The sequence below is a fragment of the Corythoichthys intestinalis genome, chromosome 1, assembly GCF_030265065.1.
Source record: "Corythoichthys intestinalis isolate RoL2023-P3 chromosome 1, ASM3026506v1, whole genome shotgun sequence".
In the NCBI taxonomy this organism is placed as follows: Eukaryota; Metazoa; Chordata; class Actinopteri; order Syngnathiformes; family Syngnathidae; genus Corythoichthys; species Corythoichthys intestinalis.
Genome location: NC_080395.1, coordinates 39246807 through 39274185, shown reverse-complemented (window position 1 = coordinate 39274185; position 27379 = coordinate 39246807). Strand labels below are relative to the sequence as shown.

Here is a 27379-nt window from a genome sequence, read left to right as displayed (position 1 = left end):
GGTTTGGTGAGTAAGCCTCAGTGGTTCGGGGACGGTTAAGAAACACAGAGCACTATTTTGTACGCTGGCTAAATCAAGGCAAAGTGGAATTTTAAACCAGGTTTTGGACTGATTTGCCCTCATATTACAGGCTTTATTTCTTTCAACAGCTAGCCCACTATCTAATGGGAGGAGAAATCAGTTTGCTCAGTGGAAGGTTGACTGGCACTTAGTATGAGAAAGTATAACAGACCTACAGACAACATGAACTGCTCAGGAATTCACTTAGATGTTAGCTTGCTCGAGATCTTTGAGATATGGTCAAATTAACCTTATCTGGGATCTTGAACATCAAAACGTAAAATTGGATGCCTGTAAAAAGCCTACCAATGGTAATGACTAGGGGTGGGAACCTCTTGGTACCTGACGATACAATACGATTTGCGATACAAAGCTCACTTTAATGATGACCTCACAATATGGCGATACAACGATTATTGATACATTGGTCAGGAAATCATTCTAGGATACTCTACAAAACAACTATCAAACAGAAAAACAAGCTATATTCATTTGTCTGCTGTAAGTTTATCACTGGTAGTACCACTAGTTCAATCCATTTGAACTGGGAGTCTTTCAGCCCCTTCCTGTTGATTTTGGGGCATTTTATGGGTCACTTCCTGTTGATTTTGGGTTACAGAACAGGAAGTTACCCGGGAATGAATAGTCAGTGACTCAAACTCACCAGAAAGTGACCTGTAAATGCCCCGAAAATCGGAAAGAGGAACTGTGACTGCTCTGGTTTCGAAAGAACGTTCATTCTCCTTCCCGGTCTTAATAGATTGGGCGTCGAGCACCGTCAATGGCAGCCATAGAGTTAAATGAGATACTATTATGGTGATAGATTTTGGTAGCAACTTGTTGGTTCCTTATTCATTCGATTCTTAGCATGAGCGTATCGATAACCTTTTGGGATGCAAAGTATCACGATATATCCCCATTTCGATATTTTGTCAGACCTCTAGTAATGACAGTAGTCAAACAATGTCAATCAAACAGATTAAAACTATGCTGTAGAACAGGGTTCACTAAATCCGGACCTTGGTGCCACTTTTCCTGTCGTGTTTTCCACGTCTCTCTCCCCAAACACACCTGAATCAAATGATTATGTCATCAGCAACCTCTCCAGAAGCCTGATAATGATCCTGATTATTTTGATTCAGGTGTGTTGGAGGAGGGAGACATGGAAAACACGACAGGAAAAGTGGCTCCGAGGTCCGGATTTAGTGAACCCCGCTGTAGAACATTAAATATGATCATGACTTTTTGAAAACACTGGGGTATAACTGGTTTTGAATTTCCGTAAATTAGAATAATAACAGTATTGTGAAATGATTTACATAAAACTATTGGAATTTTGTTTGAACAATCTATGGTAAACAAAGGTAGTATTTTATCATGTTTGACTCAATTCTCAGCATGGTCACAAATCGACAATATGGCCCAGGCTTTGAATTACAAAAAGACACATTGGATTTCTGTGGACACAATACATATTGGCAAACAGACTTATTTCATCTGCCAAATCCCTATATTAACACCTTTTTGGTGAGAAAGCTCCATTTGGAGCATGTCACACCAACACCACAGCTGGCATTCAAGGGTAAAATTAATTACTTCAGATACATGTGCTTCCTCTCAAAGTGGCAGACTTATTTGCATTCAGGCACATTCAGCAGAAGTAATCGATGCACACACAAAATACGGCCACCCAATGACCCGGGCCCCGTCTCAAAGTCCCCACCCCCCGGTCTTCGCCCCCTTCCCCAAAGATCTGGCGGCTCAGCCATGCATGGGGAAACAAACACAGGTAGCGAGAGCAAATCAGACGGCGACAAAACACAGAAACATGAATGGAAAGAATTACAATGATGGGCTGGATGAAGGACAATGGGCCTGGCATTAAACAAACGGCAAATCCCAGGATGGGGCTGCTGGGAGTACGATACAGAATACAGGCACCTCGTCCTCTGCCTGGGGATCAGGGGAGAGGCAGAGAAAAGGACACAATATTGCAAACTGACAGCTGACGTCTTCATATAAATGTATGAATTTACATTCCAATTAGAGGAAATTTACATCTTAATCAGAGAGTAGTGTGTCACTCTCTCGGTTAGTGTGTTGCTACGGTAATGAGGTGGGATGCTGCTGTGCTCCCTCAACCAGACTGTGATCTGTCAGCAGACGACAGCTCCGTGTTTTAAGGGAGCTGCGACTGTCTTCACAATTCAGTAATATTGGTGGAAATCTGTCTTAAATACCAACAAGACGTGAGCTGGCACCCGAGGATAATGTGCCAAAAATGGAGTTTGAAAAACATAAAACATATCTTAAATACAGTGTAATGAACCACAAGTGTCTCGGGCTGTCACTCAAGTGACAAGCTTTCAGGACTCTGCAGCATCCAGGTGCTAATTTCCATACTAATAATGGGTGTATCATCTTTAATGATTTGTACTTTGTTTTATGGAATTCAAAACGAATGGAGAAGCCACCTGTGAAATTACTCAAACGCATCATGTGATCAGCAACTAACAATGGTAAAGTGAGCGGCTGGTTTAGATTGTCAATATATTATTAATATTGATCTTGTTATCACGCAAATAAAGACGATCAAAACTTTTGACAATGATGCATCAGTGTTTGTGTTCCCAGGAGGGAAAGAAAAAAATCCAGCAATGTTTAATTCAAGTTTGTTGAGTTTAAAAGCATGGAAATGTGTTGTGGTCTGGTTCAATGTGCTTCCATGAACTCCTTGTAGTTTGAGGTTTTGATGAAAATCTAGCTTCAGTAACACTCTGCATGCTTACAGGAGTAGGGAAATAGGAATATACCATTTAGGGGTGTGACAAAATATCGAAATGGTGATATATCGTGATACTTTGTATCCCAAAAGGTTATCGATATGCTCCTGTCAAAAATCGAGATAAAGTTTTAAAAAGGTGTCAATTAAAAAAAAAAAAAAAAGGCTGCCATTGACGGTGCTCGACGCCCAATCCATTTAGGCTGGGAACGTTCGTTCATTCAAAACCAGAGCATTCACAGTCATTCGGTCCGATATTCGGGGCGTTTACAGGTCACTTGTTTTTAATTTTAGGGCATTTACAGGTAATTTCCTGTTGAGTTTGAGTCACTGCCTATTCATTTTGGATTCCCAGGTCCCTTCCTGTTCTGTAACGCAAAATAAACAGTAAGTGATCAATAAAGTACAAAATCAACAGGAAGTAACTGAAAATCAACAGGTAAATGGCCTTAAATGGCCCAAAATTACTCATTGCCTGGCATTGGCTGCCACTGACAGCCATACACGTTCAGTCCGTTTGAAGTGGAAGTGATGGCAGCTGCCACCCTCCCAGTTCAAATGGATTGGACGTCTACTAGTGATAAACTCATTCCCATTCACAGCAGAAGCTTGTTTTTCTGTTTATTAGTTTTTTGTAGAATATCCTAGAATGATTTCCTGAATAATGTATCCAAAATCGTTATATCGCTATATCGTCAGTTCATCGTTTTCATGACCTTTGTATCGCAAATCGTATTGTGAGGTACCAAGAGGTTCCCACTCCTAATACCATTCATAATCATTTCAATGCCACAGAGTAGCAATCTGAGTGATAATTGTAGTTGTTGTGTTAAAGCAAAAATTCAGCTGAACGATACAATGTACATCAAAGATTCAGAAATATTGTGACTTCTATCCCATGTCTCCAGCGCAGTTACTTCTGAGCAGACAATGTGAAATGGCTGACTAGCTTGTTTAACAAAAATATTAGAGAGCAGTTAGAGAGGACCCTTTGCTATCTTCATACTTTGAAACAATAGGTGAAGATAGGAGGAACCTGATAGTCAAGCAGGCATCTCCTTTTACATGCACACATTTGGAATCAACCTTTAACTGCCATATGGTATAATTAAGACATGTCAGTTTGCACCAGTTCACAACTTTCTGATGTGACGACTCCCAGGAAGACAAAAACGGAAACGCGTATTTACAAAGCAAAAGGAAGCAGTAAGACGTAAAGTTTGGTGAAAATGGGTAAAGCGTTGCGTGCCTATGGTTAAAGTAGCATGCGTCCCCAAACAAAACAACAATGTTTTTATATGTAGGGTGTGGCTTAGATGCGTAACTAGCCTGCAGGCTGTTTGGAGAGGATGCACAGACGCTGCACAGACCCCCTCTGGCACTTATCGTGCATATTGTAACCTTGCAAATTGATTTCCAGAGCACCGTTGCTATGTCTGTGTACAACTGTATGTCTGCCAAACCAAAAGTCGTTACTTTTTGTGGGTACTGTCTATGAAGGACAAATTCCAGATTTTTTTTTTTTTTCTCAAATGGATTAGATATCTTCCACCATCAATGGCAGACAATGAATTAAACGTCCTGAATAATTTCTGACTTGTTAAAAAAAAAAAAAAAAAGTATATAACATATGCCAAGTTTAGAAGGCCAGATTTATGTGATACCAGCAATCATATGAGATTAAGTTAAGAGTATTAAAAAATACAGAACAAAACTTAAAGTGCCTTATTATAATGAATTAAATTTAAGAAAAAAACGCTTCATGTACTGTAAAAAAAACAGAAAGAGAATGCACAAATTGAGCTTGAGAAGTAAAGCACTTAAGTGTGTACACAGATTGACCTTGCTAACACTGCCTACTCCAGTATTCACCATGACACATGCTTTTGTGCTCTAGCCCTCGCTCATATTCACACGCAAACCTTCCCCTCAATACGCACACTTGTCATTATACAATTTGACTTTGCCAGCAAGTTTAGTCTTGCACAGGAATCAACACTAAAAGATCCACCATGCAGTCTATTGATTTTAATTTTAATTTCTAGCATTGTATCTTCATTCTTCTTACAAAGCTTGAACGTAGGGATGCATCAATCCACATTTTTTCAATTCTGATAACAGAGACAAAACAAACAACCTTGTATGTTAAGATACACAATATACAACAATGCAAACTCCAGAAGAAGGCAAAAACCTTGGAAGGGGTGTGGTGTGGAGGCAAACAATCTATTGTCTATAAAAATGCCACACAAATCCAAAGTTTTGAATGACCCTCCTATATAAATGTATTTTAAATTATGTTATTTCATGTGTATGTGTTGTTATCGGGTAAGCTAAAAAGATGCGACACTATGTGCTTGTTTCCATTTTATAAACAGAGCAAACTGCAAATGGTCAATTCCAAGTAACACTTCATGTTACAAATTCCTTAGTGTTCCTGCAGTTGTGTTGTCACTTTCCTTTAGTTTATATCAGGCGTGTCATTGGGCATTTAAGGGGTCCTTGGACAAAACATTAGCATAGGGTTATTCTCTTGTTGTGTCCCAAAAGTGTACTGTTGGAAGCTGTCCACAACATTTGTACAAGATGGCAAACCTGAAATTTTTTTATTTTTTAAAATTTTATTTAGTTTTGTTCTGTTCATGTTGTTTGCTGTTTTTGTTTCAACTTTACAGCGTCTTTGAGCACTGGTAAAAGCGCTCTACAAATAAAATGTATTATTATTATTATTATTATAATGAATTCTCCGCATCAGTATGTGGATAATGCTCACAGGTACGACTCTGCATGTTTCTAATGGCTTTTATTTTGTAACGAAGGAAGTGCTTTAGACAGATAGTCGCGAAGAAGAACGCGATTCATGTACACACACAAAGCCACCCCCCCCCCCCCCCCCACACTTAAAGAAGAAAACACTTTCGAACATGAAGAGAATGTGCACACAAAAAATACATAGTTGAGCAAAGAGACCACTACGGGCATGGTTTGATGCTTGTAAAACTTATAGAGGCAACACCTCAAACACCTTAAAGAGTTTTTGGAGTTATTTGGTTATGTTCAGTGAAATGCTATGAGGACGTGTGGACGCTAACAAATTTAGGCTGTTACACAGGTGCTACTACTGTATGAGCAGCTATAATTTGAGTTAGTGATTTACGTTGGTTGTGAATAAGTATATCACTGAAGACATGGTTGCGCCATCTGTTTTCATTTTTCGTTTCACTCTGCCAAGTGTTGATGTCAAGATTACTCATTAAAAGCAACAAACCACATGAGTACATCTTGCATTGTCCCTTAAAAGTTTAGTTCGTTGTCTACCTTTGACTAAGTACATCTTAGTGAGGACAGCACACAGACCATACAGCCATTCTACATTACCTGTATGTTATGCACAACATTCGCTCCTGAATGTGGACTTGAAATAAAACATTAGCATTGCGTATCGGTTAATAAAATAAAACTGAGTAGCACTGTAAAGGAGCTCCCATAGTTATATATGGTCTAATGTTTTATACTTGACAGCAATAACATGTACATATAATGACGAAAGAGTGTGTGTGTTTTGTATGGTGATTGGGGAGGGGGGGGGTTATAAGAATTTTGCAGACTAACATATGGAGTAACCTTTGTGGCCTTCCGGGACTCGGGGCGTGGTGGCGGGGATACATTGGGGGGGCCTAACGCTCCGAGGACCAAAGGCACGCTAGGGAGAGGTGAGCTGTCACCCCCCATTACGATCACTGCCTGAGCTATGAAAGGGGGAGGGGAAGGAGGAGAGGAGACCATAAAAAAAAAAAAGAAAAAAAAAAAAAAAAGAATTACGGGTTCCTTGCTAACCGCCATCTAGAGCCATCCCCAGGCCTTCAGAAGCCTCGGTCTACAGTTGCCTCCTGGGAAACACTTGCACGCAAGTCCTTCTCATCCAACGCTAGCAGCCGTGCTAGAGTGGGTGTGCGGGGGGGGGGGGGGGGGGGGGTGCTTGTGTAGTAGAGGGCCAACAGCTAAGAGTCTGGCTGAGTGAGCCGAAGAGCTGCGCAAACCAAATGTATAGATATTGAAAAACTAAAGAACAACTCCACTTTTTCTTTGGCCCGATGCACAATATCGCCTATCGCCATCATGACTGAAGTAGTCAATTACACAAACCAATTCCATTCGGTGAAACACCTGCACACCAAACAATTGACCATGGTACTCATACCAATGAAAAACAAAAAACAGCAATTTTAATTTTATTTATCATTTAAAAAAAAAATCAAACCACAAACAACTTTGTCACGCTTGTCAAGCAGGTTGCCCTGCCAAACATACCCATTTGACAGCAATACAAAGGGAGGAAAAAGCCGAGAAATTCAGGATAGAATAAGTATACAGTATCTACATGAGACTGTTGGTAACGATTGCCACGTCCTTGACTGAGAATTTGGTAGAGACCTCTCTAAACTTAACTTTTTAGTATTCCTTAAATATATTATTAGTGATATGCACGATAATATATTTTTCAACCGATACCGATAACCGAGAATTTCCTCCTCGTTCCAACCGATAACCGATAATGTCAAGTCAATAATTCAATTAAAAGATTTATGTAAAATTTTAAAGTATACACAAGAGAAAATATTACTGTGCAAAAATATAATTTATTGCTCTTTTTTCAACAACAAATGTAAACAAGTAGTAAATCCCAACATCTAAATAAATGGTAAATGGAGAGTACTTATATAGCGCTTTAGCTACATTGTTACAATGCCCAAAGCTCTTTACATTAGCACACATTTACCCTTTCACGAACACATTCACACACCAATGGTGCACTGCAATGCAAGGCGCTGCCAACCTATTGGGGGCAAGTTAGGGTTCAGTGCCTTGCCCAAGGGCACTTCGACAGTGGGCAGTCATAGCCGGGAATCGAACCGCTAACCCTTCGGTACCAGGACAACTCAAGCTATCAACTGTGCCACGGCCGACCGATTGTCTGACATTGTGTAATGGTAAACTTTTGGCAACCATTACTTACTTAAATACCTAAGTTGCACAAAAATGCCTTTAAAAGTAAGCCGTTCCTAACATATAACATTACTACACTGCAAAAAAACAAAAACAAAAAACAAAAACACCTCCTTAAAACTAGTTAAATTACCTTGTTTTCAGGGTAAATCTATTTGCAAATAAGTGAAATTATATGCCAGCACCTCAAGTATATTTCACTCCAATTTCTTGAAGAAAAATAGCTAGCTGAAAATAAGATTAACAGCCTTATTTTAAGCACTAAATTATTATACTTAATCCTACAAAAAACTTTTCTTGATTTAGGTGAAAAATTACCATTTTTTTTAGATGTATGGGCTTAATGAGAAAAATGGCAATACGGTGGTACCTCGACATCCGAACGCTTTGACACACGACCTTTTCGACATCCAACGTAAAATTTGACTCGCCATTTGTTTCTACATCTGACGACATGCTCGAAATATGACATGACAGCACCGCAGACGTACGCACAGCTGACTTTCTTGTGACAGAAATCAACATAGGTTTCAAAAAGGTTGGAAGGTGGTGAAACACGGAAAAAGGTGAACCTTACCTTCGAAGATGCAAATTATAAAGAAATACGAGCGTGGGGTGCGCATCAGTGAACTGGCTAAACAATACATCTCCACGGTCCTCCTCCCACCACTGTTCGCCAGTCTTTATAAGTCAAGTTGACAATTAATATTGTGGTTACATCGCCTAAGAAATCGCCAGACTTGTCAGGTTTTCATCATTTATTTCAGAACTTATCCAACACAAAACGCCTGCTATCCACCGTAATTGACTGTGTACTCAAGAAAACATTAAAAGCGAAAGTAAACTCAACCGCACCGCTCCTCTCTGTGTCATGTCAGTCACGTGGAGCGTTTAAGTACAGAAAAAAACGGCCACCACATTACTTTCATTACTTTCAGGAATTATTATTGCGATTTTTATTTATAATTAATGTGTTTTGCTATCTGTAATTGCCATTTGAAATTGTGCCAGCAGTATTTATTAAGGATTTAGTGTAGGTTTTTGGGCTGTGGAATGAATTAATGGAATTATAATGTATTCTTATGGGAAAATCCTGCTTGACATATGACCATTTCGACTTACAAACAAGGTCCTGGAACGAATTAAGTTCGTATGTAGAGGTACCACTGTATTTACTTCAAGTAAGTGGAATAATTTGGCGCATTCATCTGTTAACTAGTCTTTAACACTCAGAACAAAATGGGGAAAATTATTTGACTAGATTTAAGAAGAATTATCTGATTAAGACGTCACACATTTACAGCGTACTGAATGCATTACTGACTGGCTGACTTCTTTGTGTGGTATGGTGCATGTTACAATTAGTGTTGCACCGATACCATTTTTTTGGCCCCGATACTGATACCTGGCTGTGCAGTATCGGCCGATACCGATACCATACCGATACCACCCCGTTTATATGTATATATATATATATATATCTATCTATCTATCTTTTTTTCAATTTTTTTATTTTTAAACTTTTTTTTTCTCCCCCAAAGAGCTACATAATTGGATGTGAAATCATTGCTATCAAGGCTTTGTCAGGCTGTTGCTTCCCTTTGCAAAATAGGAAAAAGACTAGTACAAAGTATAATACTAACCCAACAGTAAGAAAGTAAAAATAAATTCATAATAATAAACTGAATGAACTGAGTAAACTTTTTTAAACCTCTCAAAGGCCAAACAGTGCAACTTTCATGAAGTTATTGTCACATTCTGCTGCTGGTTAGATTGTGTTTTGTTGCTGGGCTGTTAGTGGGGGCGTTCCTGATGTCGCACCTGAATGCAATGCAGGCTCATCAACGCAGCATTTAAGCACGGGTGATCTCAGAGAAGGCTGCCGAGATATTTGCCTTGCTGATCGCCATTTGACATCTCGCACTATAGTCTTGCTACATTTGCTTGTTACGCCCCTGCATTGGGTGTTTTCTGTTAGTGTGCTGCACTCGTTTGTAACCTCTACCCTGTGCAGGTATTTGAGTGTTTTTTATTTTGGCTTTTTGGCTCGCTGCCTATCGTCTTAGTTAACCTTCGAGTTTGTAGTATTGAGCTCCGTCGACCTGCTGTCACGGACTCCTTTTGTTATTTCTACTATCCCGCGATCGCGTTATTTTTTTGTTTGCAATCATTAAACCCTTGTATGTATCCCCCGCTTGTTGTCCGCTTCGAGGTCCAACCTTGTTTCCGCATTTGCGGACGCTAACAATTATAAGTAATAATAATTGACAACAGCATCCTGTCTCTCTATTAGCCTCCTTTTTTTCGTGAGGGGGAAGTCCCTTATTTCTATTTCTGAAAGGTGACAACCCTACTTTGGAAACAGTTCCCAAATTACTGCGGCATTTCCTTCAGTAAAACACAAAAGTAAAGTAGACGTAGTGAACTGACCAGAGACTGTTGCGCCGGTCCAGCGCCCTTCCTCTGGATAGCAGTCCTGCTGTTGCTGGCTCAAACTCGTTGTGTTCGTTCACGTTTCGTCTTCAAATGTTTTATTAGGTTCGAGGTATTGAAACTGGCCGATTTAACTCCACATCTCAAAACTTTCAGGCCGCAAATCTTGCATGCAGCCATTGATTTTAATCGACGGGATTTGTATTTTGAAATATTTCCCGAGCGCAGCCATTTATCCTGGTTTATTTTTCCTTCATATGAAAAAGCGCCCTTGCCATTGGTCGGGAGTTCTCATTGGTCTGGAGCAGGCCAATAGCGATAGCTGCTTGGTGTTCACGTGTCATCACACAACACAGAGACAGAGTGTAGTGAGCGCCAGGAGAAAAAAAAGACTGCGGTCAAACGTTATAATAATGGACTGGTAAATGGTATCGGCACAGTCTTTGTTGGTACTCGCCGATACCACCATTTCGGGCCGGATCGGCGCCCCCTGCCGATACTAGTATCGGTATCGGTGCATCTTTAGTTACAATTATTATCTAACTACTGTGCCGTCATGATAAGCATGCTTACTTGACAAAACTTGTCCAAATGTCCCTGGTGAAACTGATGTGATCGGCATGTTTTTCACGAAGAATGGTGGTCGTATAAACTGGAATATTTTTTTTATCCGGGGCTTGGGCTCTCAGGTCACTTCAGTAAAAAAATGTCTCACATCCGGAATCCCCTCCTGGCTGTGCTCTTCAGTCCGTCCGGCCTCCAAATTAGCACCCGCGCCAGGCCTCTGTCTGGCCGTGATGCTCGATATATTGAACCGGAGATGAGTGGTGACGGCAGGTACGTTCGTACTGGATGCCCGCACGCCCCGGCTGGCTCGCCGCGGCGTATTCGGGGCCTGACTCTGCTCCGGACGGAGGTGCGCCCTCGCGTTCCTCGCGCTGTGGGGGAACGCTCGAGAAACCGGGGTGTTCGCCGGAGGTCCCACCGCCGGGCAACTGGGCTCGGCCCGCTCCACCTAGGGCAAGGCAGCGGCTGCCTGCCGGACCGGCCAGAGCGGCGGGCTCTGTCGGAAGACGGCTACTTGTCGGCCATTGGTCTCGTGCCGGTGCTTAGCCTTAGATGGGAGTTTACCACCCGCTTTGGGCTGCATTCCCAAACAACCCGACTCCGGGAAGGCCGCAGTGTCTCTGTATCGTCACAAGCCCTGTAGCTTAGCTTAGTTTGTGTTTACAATAGCTTTAGCATTCCCGCTAGCAGCAGCCTCGTATTTGTTCCAAAAATCTTTGTGATGCAGTTTTAAATGGCTGCTGGGTTAGTGGTGTTGAATGAGGACGCTTTCTTTCCGCTTCGTGGAACTTCTGCAGTGCATGTTTTGCAGATAGCGAGAGCATCGTTTTTTTTTTTTTTTTTACCGCACGATAAATCCAGCCACGCTAGTAACAGCCGCCATGATCTACAACTGCTTCTTGTTGTGTAACTCCGCCTCCTCAACCCCTCCTCCCTCAGGGGCTTCAGAGAGGGGAGGGGTTGAGGAGGCGGCGGTGAAGAATTCTTCCGTTGCGCACATTTGGAGGCTAAATAAAGTACTGTATATAACTATCGGATTGCATTATCGGTTGAATTTTTTTTTTTATCTGGATTATCTGTGTGACGTCATAATTGCCATTATCGGCCGATAGTTATTGGTAACCGATTTTAGCGTGCATCTTTATGTATTACGAATATAATCAAGTATTTTTGTAAAACTGTGTTGGCACATCTTAATGGCAGCTAGCTAGCTCTTGCTTTGTACCGGGTAAATGCCCTTTTATTTTGACAGATTATTTGACATGACATGGCATTTTTGATTGGGCATTATATTTTATCATCAGCATTACAACACCACTGATTTTTAAATGTCAAATTATAGCAAAACTAGATGCCAACTGTCAACCACTCATAACAACTAGTTGCAGAACCCTGCAGAGTCCTAGTTCGTTCCCATCATTCGGTCCTAAAAATTGCTCCTGCAGCATCATCGACACCAGGTGAATTTATGGGTAGGATATGGCATGAGATTTCACATAATATTACGGTGGGAAAGTAAAAGATGTGTTCATTTACAGTCACAGAACATATTAAACTCAAATGCTCGAAAACAACTACATGAATCAGTGACAACAAGGAATTAAATACAGTAAGTAAATAATATTGGGGAAAAAAACCCAAAATGCATACCTTGGTTGGCCTAGGGCCTAGGCTCGCTCTTCTCCCACATTTATTTAAAACAGAGTAAAACCATCATCATTCCACAAACCGCCGACTAATCGATAGAACTTACCATATATTTGTATATATAAATATGTTATTTAGAGTGGGGCGAATAAGTATTTAGTCAACCACTAATTGTGCAAGTTCTCCCACTTGAAAATATTAGAGAGGCCTGTAATAGTCAACATGGGTAAACCTCAACCATGAGAGACAGATTGTGGAAAAAAAACCCCAGAAAAATCCCATTGTTTAATTTTTAAAGAATTTATTCCCAAATCATGGTGGAAAATAAGTATTTGGTCAATACCAAAAGTTCATTTCAATACTTTGGTATGTACCCTTTGTTGGCAATAACGGACGGCAAACATTTTCTGTAACTCTTCACAAGCTTTTCACACACTGTTGCTGGTATTTTGGCCCATTCCTCCATGCAGCTCTCCTCTAGAGCAGTGATCTTTTGGGGCTGCCGTTGGGCAACAGGGACTTTCAACTCCCTCCACAGATTTTCTATGGGGTTGAGATCTGGAGACTGGCTAGGCCACTCCAGGACCTTGAAATGCTTCTTACAAAGCCATTCCTTTGTTGCCCTGGCTGTGTGTTTGGGATCCTTGTCATACTGAAAGACCCAGCCACGTCTCATCTTCAATGCCCTTGCTGATGGAATGACATTTTCACCCAAAATCTCTCAATACATGGCCCCATTCATTCTTTGCTTTACACAGATCAGTTGCCTGGTCCCTTTGCAGAAAAACAACCCCAGAGCATGATGTTTCCACCCCCATGCTTCACAGTGGGTATGGTGTTCTTCGGATGCAATTCAGTATTCTTTCTCCTCCAAACACGAGAACCTGTGTTTCTACCAAAAGGTTTTATTTTGGTTTCATCTAACCATAACACAGTCTCCCAGTCCTCTTCTGGATCATCCAAATGCTCTCTAGCGAACCCCAGATGGGCCTGGACGTGTACTGGCTTCAGCAGGGGGACACGTCTGGCAGTGCAGGATTTGAGTCCCTGGCGGCGCATTGTGTTACTGATAGCAGCCTTTGTTACTGTGGTCCCAGCTCTCTGTAGGTCATTCACTAGGTCACCCTGTGTGGTTCTGGGATTTTTGCTCACCGTTCTTGTTATCATTTTGACGCCACGGGGTGAGATCTTGCATGGAGCCCCAGACCGAGGGAGATTATCAGTGATCTTGTATGTCTTCCATTTTCTAATAATTGCTCCCACAGTATATTTCTTTACACCAAGCGTTTTAGCCATTGCAGATTCAGTCTTCCCAGCCTGGTGCAGTTCTACAATTTTGTCTCTGGTGTCCTTCGACAACTCTTTGGTCTTGGCCATAGTGGAGTTTGGAATGTGACTGACTGAAGTTGTGGACAGGTGTCTTTTATACCGATAATGAGTCAAAACAGGTGCCATTAATACAGGTAACCAGTGGAGCCTTGTTAGACCTCGTTAGAAGTTAGACCTCTTTGACAGCCAGAAATCTTGCTTGTTTGCAAGTGACCAAATACTTATTTTCCATTCTAATTTGGAAATAAATTCTTTAAAAATCAAACAATCAACAACAAAATGATTTTCTGTTTTTTTCCCCCACATTCTGTCTCTCATAGTTGAGGTTTACCCATGTTGACAATTACAGGCCTCTCTAAACTTTTCAAGTAGGAGAACTTGCACAATTGGTGGTTGACTAAATACTTATTTGCCACACTGTATCTATATATTCCCTCTGTATATTATGGATCCATATAGTCCCTCTGAGCTGTATGATTGCTGTTGACCTGAATAAATTCTCAACTTGTGCTTCAAAGCCTTTTCCAGCTTTCAAAATGGAGTCAGTACAAGAGATTAAGACTTAGGTGAACGCGCGGAGTTTGGCCTTTTGGCCGGGTTGTCAGGTCTCACCGGCCCAGGTCGTTGGAGCCATGGGCTGTTCGGCTGGCGTGATTCCAGCAATCTGGCTATAAGGTCAGATTCCTTCAAATGCTACTGTAGTCTAAATGAAAAGTGGTTTTTAATGTGTCTATTTGTATTATTTGGGCACACCTGAGTGTATATACAGTGGTATGATAAAGTTTGGGCACCCCTAATAATTTTAAATGTATTGTTTGTAAATCATTGGTTGTATGGATCAGCTATTTCAGTTTACTCTATCATGTGACAGTCCCTGAACGGGACCGAAGGCTGTGAATCAAGATATGAATAGGATCGTTTTTTTGAGTGAAAGATCCCTAGTTGTAGCAGATGGTGCCATTGTTCATTGTTCTACGCACGTGCCACAGAGTCAGTTGAAGTATGCCATTTGGACTTCTTTTGTAATACGGTACTGTTGGCTAACTACAATTGAGTTATTTGGACAAAAGCGGTTGTAGGCATGGAGCATAAAGAGCACAGCATTCCAAGACAAACGTTTGCTACCCACAGCAAAATTTGGTGGTTGTTCCATTATGTTGTGGGGCATCGTCTCAAGTCCAGGTACTGGCAATGGTGTTTAAGTTGAAGGTCACAACTTACGCAGGGGCTGGATATTTCAAGAAAACAACGCTAAAAACAGCTTAAAATCTACAAAGGCATTCATGGAGAGGAAAACGTACAACCCTCTAGAATGGCCATCTCATTCCTCAGGATTGAATATTATTGAAAACCAGTGGTGTGATTTAAAGCGGGCTGTCCATGCTCAGAATGGTCCAAATACTTTCAACCAGAATCCAGACCCTCACTGGAAGCTGTAGAAAGCATTTAGAGGCTGTTATTATTGCAAAAGGAGGATCTACTCAATATTAATGTAATTTTTCTGTTGGTGTGCCCCAATTTATGTACCTGACTTCTTTTATTTGAATAATTAATGCATACTTCCCTTAAGTTTTATAAACCTTTTCTACTTCTCAAATATTACAGTGCCTGCTAATTGTATGTTGTTGTATACTTAACTGAAATTGCTGAAATGTACAACCAATTATTAATGAAAAAAAATCTTGAGAATTATCAGGGGTGCCCAAACGTTTTCATACCACTGAACCAATCAAAATATTTAATGGTGTTAGCTCACAATGAGGAGTCATCATATCCAAGTCCATGTGTTCTTTAATCAGAGTAAATACTGCACAAGTTGCTTGATTTAAATGTACTGTGAATACCTATAAATAAATTGTGTCAATGCTAAAAACTGCTTTACTGTTACAATACTTTTGATGTACTTATCAAAAGGATATCTTTAAAGAATCTAGTGGTGTTAAGTTGCAATATATGAGCAATGAGACCCAAAGATGGTGAATACAGTGCATTCGAAGCTTGCCTCCGATTTGACCTTTTGTGTGAGATTGGGTGAGCACTATAGGCACATTCTGTTCACCAGATCCTGCTCCTAACACCCCTGTCACTCATCATCACTCATCATTGTTCGAGACAAAAGGGGAGTTTGGTTAAGCCACACACTGGAGTATTCTCCCACACGGAGTCTCCCCCAACTTCATGCATAGGTGATAAAGGTTTGACAGATAGTTCTCAAAAAGAAGAATCATGTTCCTATTTTTTTGCTGGCTAAACACAAAGATGAAGCATCACACGGTTGTGGAAGGGCTCACATTTTTTCATAAGGTGTCGTCATCTTGCCCTCTAACTTGTCCTTTGAAGTGCAGACTTGTCTTTCGTGTGGCTCACTGACTTCTCGACGGAGTGTAATTAAAGTCTATTCAGGCTTCTATACACGGCCTAACTATCCTCCATCCTCTGGCTTGGCCTTTCAATAGACACCTGTGAACTCTGAAGGACAGGGACACTTGCCCTCATAAAATTCATGAGCGCCACTACATTCAGCCGCCAGCAGACATCTCTCAGTTGCTGACAACGCTTTAAACAACTCTGTGTTGACTGTTGTGTGAATCCTTTTTAAATAGAACCATATTCACAGCTGCAGGGGTTAAGTAGGTCCTGTGATTAGTTGAAACAAATGCTATTATAGTGTGTTTAGAGATAAAGAGAGAATCAAGAGACCCAATTTGTTTTCATCAAGAGAGAGCGCAGAACGCTGAGAGAAGGTAGAAAAAGACTAAGTGAACACTGACTAAGCAGTTTTTTGTGGCGCAACTGCCGGATTAAGGCAACACACAGAGAAAATTCTATTTGTGTTCTATTTGTGTTTTAATCTAACCAAACATTAACATCAAGATTAATTTGGATATTTTTTTAGCCCTTGACAAAGTTGTCTTCTTGAACCAAAAATTAATCATTTGGCGTGCTAACAAATACCCAAAGATTGAAGAAAACTAATCACTGTTGTCCCTTTTTCAAGCATTCTTATAAGCTTTTGATTTGCATCAAATGATTCAGTCTGCTTTTACTGCTTCCATTCCTTATCTGGCTTGTATAGTGATGCTATTGTGATTGATAGCTGTGTCAATTTTTTTTTATCATGGCATCATAGCATTGACGGAGTGTCACGATTAACTGCATTTCCTAAGGGACACTTTTTTGATTTTCTTCCCATTCCACACAAATGCATTACACCATAAGATTAGCTTTTAACTAGTCATATAACCGATGTTTAACTCCACCCTACCCTACCTAAGTGAACAGTACTAAACCATTGCAACATGACCTGAATAAACGTAGGGATTTTGGGACAATGGAAAGGTAAAAACACGTCTGTTTTGTTAGTTTTTTTTTGTTTTGCTGGATCTTGCAAAATCTTTTTATTAACAAAAGACAGTTCGCCATAGAGTAATTAAATTCAAAAGCAACACAGCTAATACGGACTCCGCCTCTTGACCGCCCTCCCCTTCCAGGACACCAAGCGTGAGACTGTGGGAAAGTTATTTTTAGGAGCCAAGCAGAGAGCTTTTACTGAGTTTGATGCTCCTGCTCTGGATCAACATTCCACCTTTGAACCTCTGACCACAAAACTTTGTGCCCATGATGGCAAATTTCATTTTCTTTGCACGTTAGAGATTATCATGATTAATTCACAAAAGTAATTTTGGGTGAATTTATTGAGGCAACTATTCTATGGAATAATTTCACTACTGAGTAGGCAGGGTGACACAGATCTACGTGAATTGCAGAATGTTCAACTTCCGTACCAGGTAGTGGTGTATGATGTGTAATGCACAATTGTACATGTTTCTGTTTTGTTTTTCTATCTCACTTTTTTTTTTCTTAAATTAATGATTATCTTGGATTATTTCTCAACTGATCAGATATTACGGAGTGAGCATGTAAATATAAACATTTCGGTATTCATTTAAGCATTTTTATTGGAAGAGTTATTTAAAGAGGACAGATATGCACGTTTTATCAAAGCTTTAAGACCCATTCAAGAAAGGGCAAAGACCCAAGGCAAAATTGCTATTTTATAAAGCTGAGGAACTAAATCATATCATTATTCAGAAGCCCAAAATCTGACGAGGACCTGCTTTACCACTAGAGGATATGATTCCCCAGTCACTACCATTATGCTAATGGCAAGCCCCCGCTGCACACTTACAAATAGCCTATAGTATTGCGAGACCCAGGGTGGCATGCAAGTTACAGTCTTGTCTAGCCTCGAACTTCTTTTAATAGAAGCTGAAGACAAGTAAGGCTACTTTAATCAGCACTGAGCCTAGTGTGGCCAGTCTGGTCTGATGGGGCCTGAGTGGTGCATGGACCATGTTAAGGGTTCACTGCTCACCGATGAAACAGCTTCACTTCCAGGGCGAGTTGATGCAGACCACACTCTTACACAGTCTGGCAGGAGGAGCAAATATGCCCGCTTTTGTTTTGCTTTAACGCTGTCCCTTTGTGAGCCACAATGTTTTGGCTTTCTGTTGATTTATTACAGAAGGCAGCAGATTTGGCAAGAAACCAGATATGTTCTTACTTAGTGTTGACTATACTGCCACCATAACTGCGAAATATCAACCAGCCTCTCTGGATGTTTTAAAGTAAAACAAAATTGTACTAGATTGTTTTTTTTAAAGGTAATCACTAAAATTCAACATCGATGTGTTAAACCCGCCCTTTTGTTCTAATTACTAATCCAACTACTATTCTACATAACCTTCAACCTTAATAGAAAATGTAAAGTATTTGGATAATAATATGTTTTTTTATGCACTATTTCCAACAAACGAAAACCATAAGGTTTGGACCCATGAAAACACAGAACTCAGCAGAGTCCTACAAAGCTGGGCTTTTCCAAATGCATGCATATTTGCAGAATAGATAAAAAATTCTTCTTAAATAATAGATGCACATCGGATGTATGGTGTGAATATTTTTGCGGCTGAGGCGTCCGATCGCGTGCCACTGGCTGGCCTATGCAGAGCTTCCTGTCCTTCTCATACATGCACAAACCATAAGCCCACCCCATTCCAAAATGCGGCAGAGGCTGGTGAGCAACCAAGACAGGAGTAATAAATTATTCACAGGGAATATTATTTTAAAGGTCCATTCACATCCGATTGTGATTGTTGAGGAGAGACATAGGCGAAACACAGGAATATGACCGCAGAACAAGTAGTACCAGTTTATTGACATCTAGTAAACCTGACCTTTGTGACCCTCACAAAAAAAACCCTAAACAGTTATTATGAGGCACGATTAACAGAGGCCTCCTGACGTCTTATTGATCTATGCGGCCTGCATACTGTATAAGGGTATGCATGTAACAAAACAAAACAAAAAAAAAAACGCAAAAACAAGCCTGGAGGACCAAGTCTGTTTAAGTTTCTGCTTACCATATTTTTTTTCTTTCCATCTCTTATTATTTTTCTCTCAATATTACATTTTGGTGCCTCTAAGGAAAAGCCCTCATGTTAATTAGACTTGACCTGAGAATCACTTAACTGCTCCTCAACGCTTATGCCTCCACAAACCCTCCCTCTTCTCCAAGCCTTTGCTCTGTTCCTCACATAGGTCCATTAACACCCTTCCCTCGGCACCCACAGGCTGCGATGGGGAGGGGGTACACACAGCTACCATCTTAAAGACGTTTTGAGGACATGCCAAGAAACATTAACCTACTCTATATGCCTCCTTTCGACTCGAGAACCTGTTCTTTTCTTCTCAGCAATATTATTATCTGCCCATCTTAATCAGCATCTTAGCAACTTTGTTGTTGCCCAGTGACAATAATGACTAGCATATTCACATTCTTTCAGGAGCATTTCAAAGTTTTATCTTATATTATTCAATAAACATACACTAAACTGCTGCAGAACCGTGTGATGTTCCTGTCAGCTTACAGCAATGTGTAGCAATTTGAAACAACACGATATAGGTATTTTAGAGTAAGAAATAGCTTTAATTTCTAGAAAGAGAAACCAGAGTGCTATGGTACTGCAGAGTGCCACGTGCGATCATAAGAGTGGCCGCTGGAAATTGGAACTTATCAATTTCCATTTAAATTCTCCTAAGATTAGTTAATAATGTAAAACAAAACAAAACATTATTCATCGATCGATACAAGCAACACAGGGACAGGCAGTACAGTTAATTGCTCTTCCATTCAAAGGCTAAAGGTCTTGTACTTTAAATCAGGGGTGTTCATTATGTCGATTGCAATAGACCAGTCGATCGCAACGCTAGTGTGGGTAGATCGCGGCATCAAAAGAAAAAAAAAGGAAGAAAATATATATTTTTTAAAGAGATCCATGGATGGAAAGACTTGTAGTTCTTAAAAGACAACCATTATTATGAGTTAAAATAATTTGATATTAAAACCCCCAATTGATGTTTTCGTTTTTATACAATTTGTAAAATTAGTTTAACTAGTAGGGAGCCATTGTTGTCGACGTCGCAGGGCAGTGACGTCACTGGGTTACGCTGCCGTACTTCAAGAGTATGACTCTAGCGACATAAACATGTCATCTGTTCATGACAGCACAGTCGATATTTCACAAAACGAGCAGCAAAAGCAAAATTAACAGGAAAGACCGGATGAGACGAGACGAGAGTATGACAAAACCGGTGTTCTGCCAAAATGTGTTACACCGGCGAACCATCTACAAGAGGCGAATTTTACACCCGAAGTACTACCGAGCGCATTAAGCTTATTTTGTTTAGATACATACAGACAGAACATACTAAAGATGCCTTAAGAAAATACATAAACGTAGTAATATCAAATATGGGTGGTTTAAATACGCTACGTGACTAATGTGGTCAACAAATCAACAGTACTTGCCGCTTTTAACCGATGAGCGCATGTGTTGGACGTTTCGCCGCGTAGAAAGAATTGCAGAACACCGGTAGTGTTCGTCTAGTGAGTGACAAACTACGTCATGAAGCGTCCATGTACTAAATATTATAGATTTTTAAATCAATGACAATATTTTATGTGTTTCTAATAACATTTTAGTAAAAGAGAACACTTGTGGCTTATTAGAGCTTATAAAGCCTTTAAGTCCGAGGTTCCCTTCAAATGTACATAGTTAATTATGTTCCAACATATGCTGTTATGAGGTTGTCTCCTTGAAAAGTAGATCTTGCAAAAAACAATAAGCACTCACCCAGCTTTAAATAATAGAATAATTTCCTATGAGGGAATTGTAGTTATTTTGTATCAAACAGAACCAGCCTTCACAATTGAGCAGTATATTTTAGAGCATTTCGGAATCTTTGGTGACATTTATGTTTGATGGCTTACGATGAATAATAGATGCCTTGGTAAAAACAAACAAAAAAACTACAGTATATTAATGGGTAATGAGTTCATCACTTTGGCTCACATTTATTAGACTCAGCAAAAATACTTTTATTCACTCTCAAGCACAAAGGACAATTATGAAATCCAAATAACAGCTTGAACAGTGCTTGTAGGAGAATGTCATCCTATTGAATAGAGACTAGAACTATGTTACGCAGGGATTGCAACCAATTACAACAGAAGTAAGAGCCGCATAAAATCATACGCTTTGCTTGTTTCACAAAGTCCTTGCAAATGACAATTTTATGAAAGCTGCACTTCTTTCTGAGAGCTTCATGTTCCCATGTACTTTGTTGCCATTGTACTAGTCGTAAATATTTATTTTTACATTAATATAAGATTATATGACTGTGTCTTTTATTATTTATTGTTGTCTGTGGTTGCCGCTATTGTCTTGTGTTCCCCGTGTTGTCATCAGAGACAATATACATTCATGTAAAAGGCAAAAAAAAGAAAAAGAAATAATTTGTCTTTAGCTGTAATTTCCATTTCTTAAATGCATCCGTGAGTCATGCAAGTTGAAATTATTTACATGTCAAAAAGAGGCATTGAGAGTATACACAAGGAATAATTCCAGCACTTTAATTCATCAAAATGAAAACAAATCCCACCAGTGAAAACCTCAAAGCAATGTTTCAGACTACAAGTGATGAAGCTTGTCAGTGAAACGGACACCTCAAACATTGCCTCAAACAGAAGACTAATTTGACACAAATCCCCATCTTACACTGTATTTGACCCCACGACCTGCCTCTGGCACCCCAGTACCTAACAGGCAAGTTGCCTGTCAGTTTAAAGGGTCAAACAAAGGTAAAAGCAAATGTAGCTGCATACCACAAAAGAGATTCATCCTTAAAGCATCTTGTGTTGTGAAACTAGTGACACAAAAGACAAACATCTCACACAGACAGTATGCGTGCTCAATAAGGTGTCAGTCATCTTCACTTTCCCTGTTGGTTTCTCAATCAGAGTGTGACTGAGACCACCGTACGAATGTCAATATCTTTGGGGGCAAGGGGTGAAGAACTGTCTGCATATGCGTGTATGAGAATGTGTTAATCTTGTAAACACCTAGCCTCCTCTACCTGCTCAGACAGGGCTATGGGTTAAGTCTGTCTTCAGGCATCATGGCTAATAATTGCTCATCAACCGGAGTTTGAACTCTCTGACAAATCAGCAGCTACCATGGTAACCTTATCACACAACCAACAGAACCTTGTAAGCTTGCGTTTGTCAGAAGAAAGACTAAAATGTGTTCAATCGACAAATCGAGATTTAATTCTACCCATTTTATACAACCGAGCATCATTTTTAGTACAACTGTGCTGTCAACGTGATGGACATGTGAGTCAAACAACATTTAGGAAGTAAGCATGACTCCATGACGTGGCGGGTATCTACCTGACCAGACTGGAAAGGTGCTTACAATCTTAATCGTTGTAGGTCATTCACAGAAAATTTATCCCAAATATGATTAAAATTGGATTTTAAATAATCAGTCAATTAAAAACCACAAACCATGAAGGACTAAAGGCTTTTATAAACCATCGTGAATTATATAGATTAGATGGTGCCGCAATGCCGCATTATATGACCCTAGGCACAAAAGTCGTGGAGCTTGAGTAAATGAGGTGATTAGCAGGGATGGTAAGAGGTGTCACACGTCAGACACTGGGCTTAGAATCCAAATGCAATCCATGTGTCAATCAGCAGCCCACTGAGGCAGTAGACCAACTGGTCAAACAAATTATGAAAGCAACTCTATAGTCAGAAATCTATTCTAATGTTGTCTAAAATGACAAGAACATTAAAAAAAAGCACTCTTTCATAATCACTATGCACATGCATATCTGTCTGTAATCAGTCAAGGGGCTGAAGACAGGTGGGACTATAGCTAATCAGAGGCCATAAGAAAATTATTATCATTTACATTCTGATTGTAATGTGGATATGACCTTAAATAGAGGTACAGTAAATTGGTTCAAACCTAAGGGATGCTCCAATCCAGACCTGGGTAAAGTATGCCCCATAGGCCGTATTGAATCTTTTATTTGGCACGTTCTATCAGGGATTGTATCAAGAAACTATGAACAATACATTGAAAAAGTCTTTAAAATAGGGCTGCCACAAATGACTACTGTGATACTGATACCACTTAGCAATGACACTGTTACCAATTAACGTTTATTAGTAGCAGCACAGTCTTAATATGTGATCTTACTAGACCTACATAAGTAGCCTTTTATTTAAAACCAATTAATTTCTTTCATGAAACGGAATTAATATGGAATATATTGGACGTCAACATGTGAAAACTGAGAAAACATCGATGGCCACTTTGGAAAAAAATTGCCCAATCCAGCTTTAAAGTAGGATTTGCCCTCTCTCGCTATTCTAGAGGTCTAATTGAAGGACCATTGGGGACAACCACCTTCATTTTTACAGACCTTATAAATCCAAACTGGAGAGGACAATTCATGTGGTGAGAGGAAGGGTATAGATCAGAGAATTAAAAGAATGAATAGTAAATGCTGGCAGAAAATGGGAAAGGGTTTACTGTAAAGCTATGGGAAATGTTAATTGGTGTGTCTTCTCCCCCTTACACCCCACATGAAACAATAGGGCTCACTAAAGAGCCAAGGACCAGAGGGTGTGATAAGGTAATGATAATGTAATGAGGACCAATCATGAGCCTGAGCTAAGAGGAGGGCCCCTTAATTTGCCTCCCGAGTGTGTAGTTCTGTGACAGGCAACTCTGCCAAAGTAGAAATAGTAGAAAAAGTGTTCAACCCAGGACAATAGAACGACATGTAGAAAATGAAAAAGCATAAACCCAACTGAATATTGAAATGGAAGGCCATTAAATCCTCTGCAAACTGAGGCTGCATGATTTTGAAATCGAGATAGAAGATTGGAAAAAATATTTAGGTCGATCTCGGTGGTCAGACATGACATTTTTATCGAACATATGGCTATTTAGATGCAAACTGACTAGTTTGCCAGATTATCCCTCAGACTGTCCAATGCTGATGGTTTTTCAAGCGGTTTATTACACTTGAGGTAGGTAAACTGTAATGCTGAACACGAATAACAGAGAAATTTACAGATTTGCAATAAAATGGAAAATATATTTCATTTTTCGAGTGCGCACAAGCCTAATGGTGACATTCAATGGAAGACGTCATTTGAGCTAAAAAAAAAAAAAAAAAAAATAACGACAAAAAAATAACATCGCAGTCTAAAAAAAAATAAATAAAAATTCACATACAAATGCCTTGGATTATTCGTTGACATGAAATATAACAAAAATCACATATGTGCTTTGTACGCTACAAAAAACAAGTTATATCAGCATTTGCTGCCAGAAACAAGTCATATCAATAAAGCTGCTTCTTTCTTCCCACATCTTATTCTCCAAATGTCACTGCAACGTGCCACACTGCCAGTCAATAAGCAAGCACAGGAACATTTAAAATGGCAACAATATCATAATTTATCAAACCCCAATTCAACCACATAAGGGCTGTTGGAAGAGATCTTAACAATACAATGGTATACATTGGAATTTATAATATTACCATGTGATTACCAAGATAACCAGATTCATACAGGTGATTGGTTGGCACAAAAATATTTACTACTTTTGTAAAATAAGGTGCTTCTGTTCATATTTGGTAGGTATGTTCAACTCAAAGATTTTTTTTTTTATTGCTTGCATTAGGAAAGTGTTATTTCTTGTTGCCAGGGGGAAAAAATGGGGTGCCGTTTCCCCTGGGTTTCCTGCATTGTTTAGAATTATTATTGACTTTGTGCATTTATATAGTTACTGGAAAAGGTCCATATTTTAATGAATTAGAAATGTATTTATTATCTCTGAAGTGGTAGTGTCTTTTCTTCTTTTTACTAAATGTTTGCAAGATGAATGTTAACATTTACTCCGTATTTAATGTTTAATGATGCTCTAGTTTCTTATGTTTTCATCGCAGATTCTTTAAATCTACCAGTTAAAAAAATAGAGAACCAAAATAGTTGAAAAAAAAAAATCATGAAAAGAATTGAGATTGAATGATATGAAAACAAAAATAAATAAATCAGGATCTGTTTTTGGACAGATCACCCAGCCCTACTATCAATTGTTCTTGTGTTCTGCAGAAAGGTCACGCACTTTTGGACTCTAATGGTTGACAGTTGAGGGTACAGCTCAGAAGATGGACAGATGGAAGTGGACTACACACTGGATTGTTTGCTAGTAAATCTCAAGGTGATAGTCATTACTGAATAGAAATAGACAATGTGAAAAATTACACCAACAACTGGTTTATTTCTATTCAATAGTATGAAACGTTACAAACTAACACTCTTTAGCAGTCAACTTTGGCTAAGTGTAGCAGCAACAGGCTGCAACAGTGTGCAATAACTTCACCTTTCGTTTTGTCACCCAATAACAAACAAAAGGTTGACAGTCTGAGCTCGGCTAATTCTTTAGAATATAGTCAATGTTGTTTTGAGCCAATTAATAATTAGCAAGTTAGAAAATACATACACCTGTGATTGTCTGGCAATCAGTTCGAGAGTATTCCGCCTCATGGCTGTAGTTGGCTGGAATACCTCAAAACCTATAAAAAAACAACTATCCATGATGATGATGATGATAGTTCTGCTGTAGGGTCTATTTCAGGCCTATCCATAATGGTTGAAAATCCAGTACATATGCAGATTGCTGTCTGTTGTATGTAATATTTTTAAAATGAGATTACCTTAGCATAAAAAAAAAAAAATCAATAATTTAAGAGCATTTGAAAAAGAGTTTCCAGTAACATAAAGCATCACAGAGTGGCCTTGACAACATACCTCAATGGTGAACTGTTTCCTCTTGAGTTTAAAGGCCAAGTCCTTGTGGTCAGGCAGTTGACTTGCAAGACAGTTGAGGTAAGGCACCTGGCGTACGTGTAGCAGGCCTGTGAGGGATTTAGCAAGGGTTCATGGCATCTTTGTTAAATTTACAAAGACTTAAAACATTGTACTAGTGCTGCAACGATTAATCGATTAACTCGAGTAATTTGATGAGAAAAGATACAAATTAAATTTTGATGCTTCAAGTATTCGTTTAATTAAAGTGGCGTTGTAATGGTTTGTTTTGAAAATGTTTGCATTTAGTTTTATTGCTTTGGGTGGATACATTGCCCTCTAGTGCCAAAAGTGAATATGACATAACTCATTTCACATGGCTGAATCCAGATGCTCCCTGATAAGACCAACATAGGCTAAGTTTTTGTTTGAGCTAATGTTTTTTTTTAATGCATTCGTTATTTAGTTTATGTGTATATTTAGCCGTTTTTTTTTGTGGGAATATGTGTTTGAACCATTTGTTAAGAACACTGTGAAATAAAAAAATGTTAGCATTTTAAAGCATTTAAGCAATCGGACTTTTGCTATGTACAGTTGTGGTCAAAAGTTTACGTACACTTGTGAAGAACATAATGTCATGGCTCTCTTGAGTTTCCAGTTATTTCTACAACTCTGATTTTGTCTGACAGAGTGAGTGGAACAGACACTTCTTTGTCACAAAAAACATTCATGAAGTTTGGTTCTTTTATGACTTTATTATGGGTGAACAGAAAAAAAGTGATCAAATCTGCTGGGTCAAAAATATACATACAGCAGCGCTAATATTTGGTAACATGTCCCTTGGCCATTTTCACTTCAATTAGGCGCTTTTGGTAGCCATCCACAAGCTTCTGGCAAGCTTCTGGTTGAATCTTTGACCACTCCTCTTGACAGAATTGGTGCAGTTCAGTTAAATTTGATGGCTTTCTGACATGGACTTGTTTCTTCAGCATTGTCCACAAGTTCTCAATGGGGTTTATGTCAGGACTTTGGGAAGGCTATTCGAAAACCTTAATTCTAGCCTGATTTAGCCATTCCATTACCACTTTTGATGTGTGTTTGGGGTCTGATTTAGCCATTCCATTACCACTTTTGATGTGTGTTTGGGGTCATTGTCCTGTTGGAACACCCAACTGCACCCAAGACCCAATCTTCGGGCTGATGACGTTAGGTTATCTTGAAGAATTTGAAGGTAATCCTCCTTCTTCATTATCCCATTTACTCTCTGTAAAGCACCAGTTCCGTTGGCAGCAAAACAGCCCCACAGCATAATA

At 39.5% G+C, this 27379-nt stretch overlaps 1 protein-coding gene across 2 annotated transcripts in view; it reads right to left on the bottom strand.

The window, feature by feature from the left end:
* The window catches only part of elp4 (elongator acetyltransferase complex subunit 4), a 117047-nt gene that overhangs the window by 42230 nt on the left and 47438 nt on the right, over positions 1–27379 (bottom strand). For both annotated transcript variants that reach the window (XM_057839807.1, XM_057839818.1), the window contains one exon: positions 26070–26176. In XM_057839807.1, coding sequence (XP_057695790.1) covers positions 26070–26176 — 107 coding nt within the window. The remainder of the gene's footprint in view (positions 1–26069; positions 26177–27379) is intronic.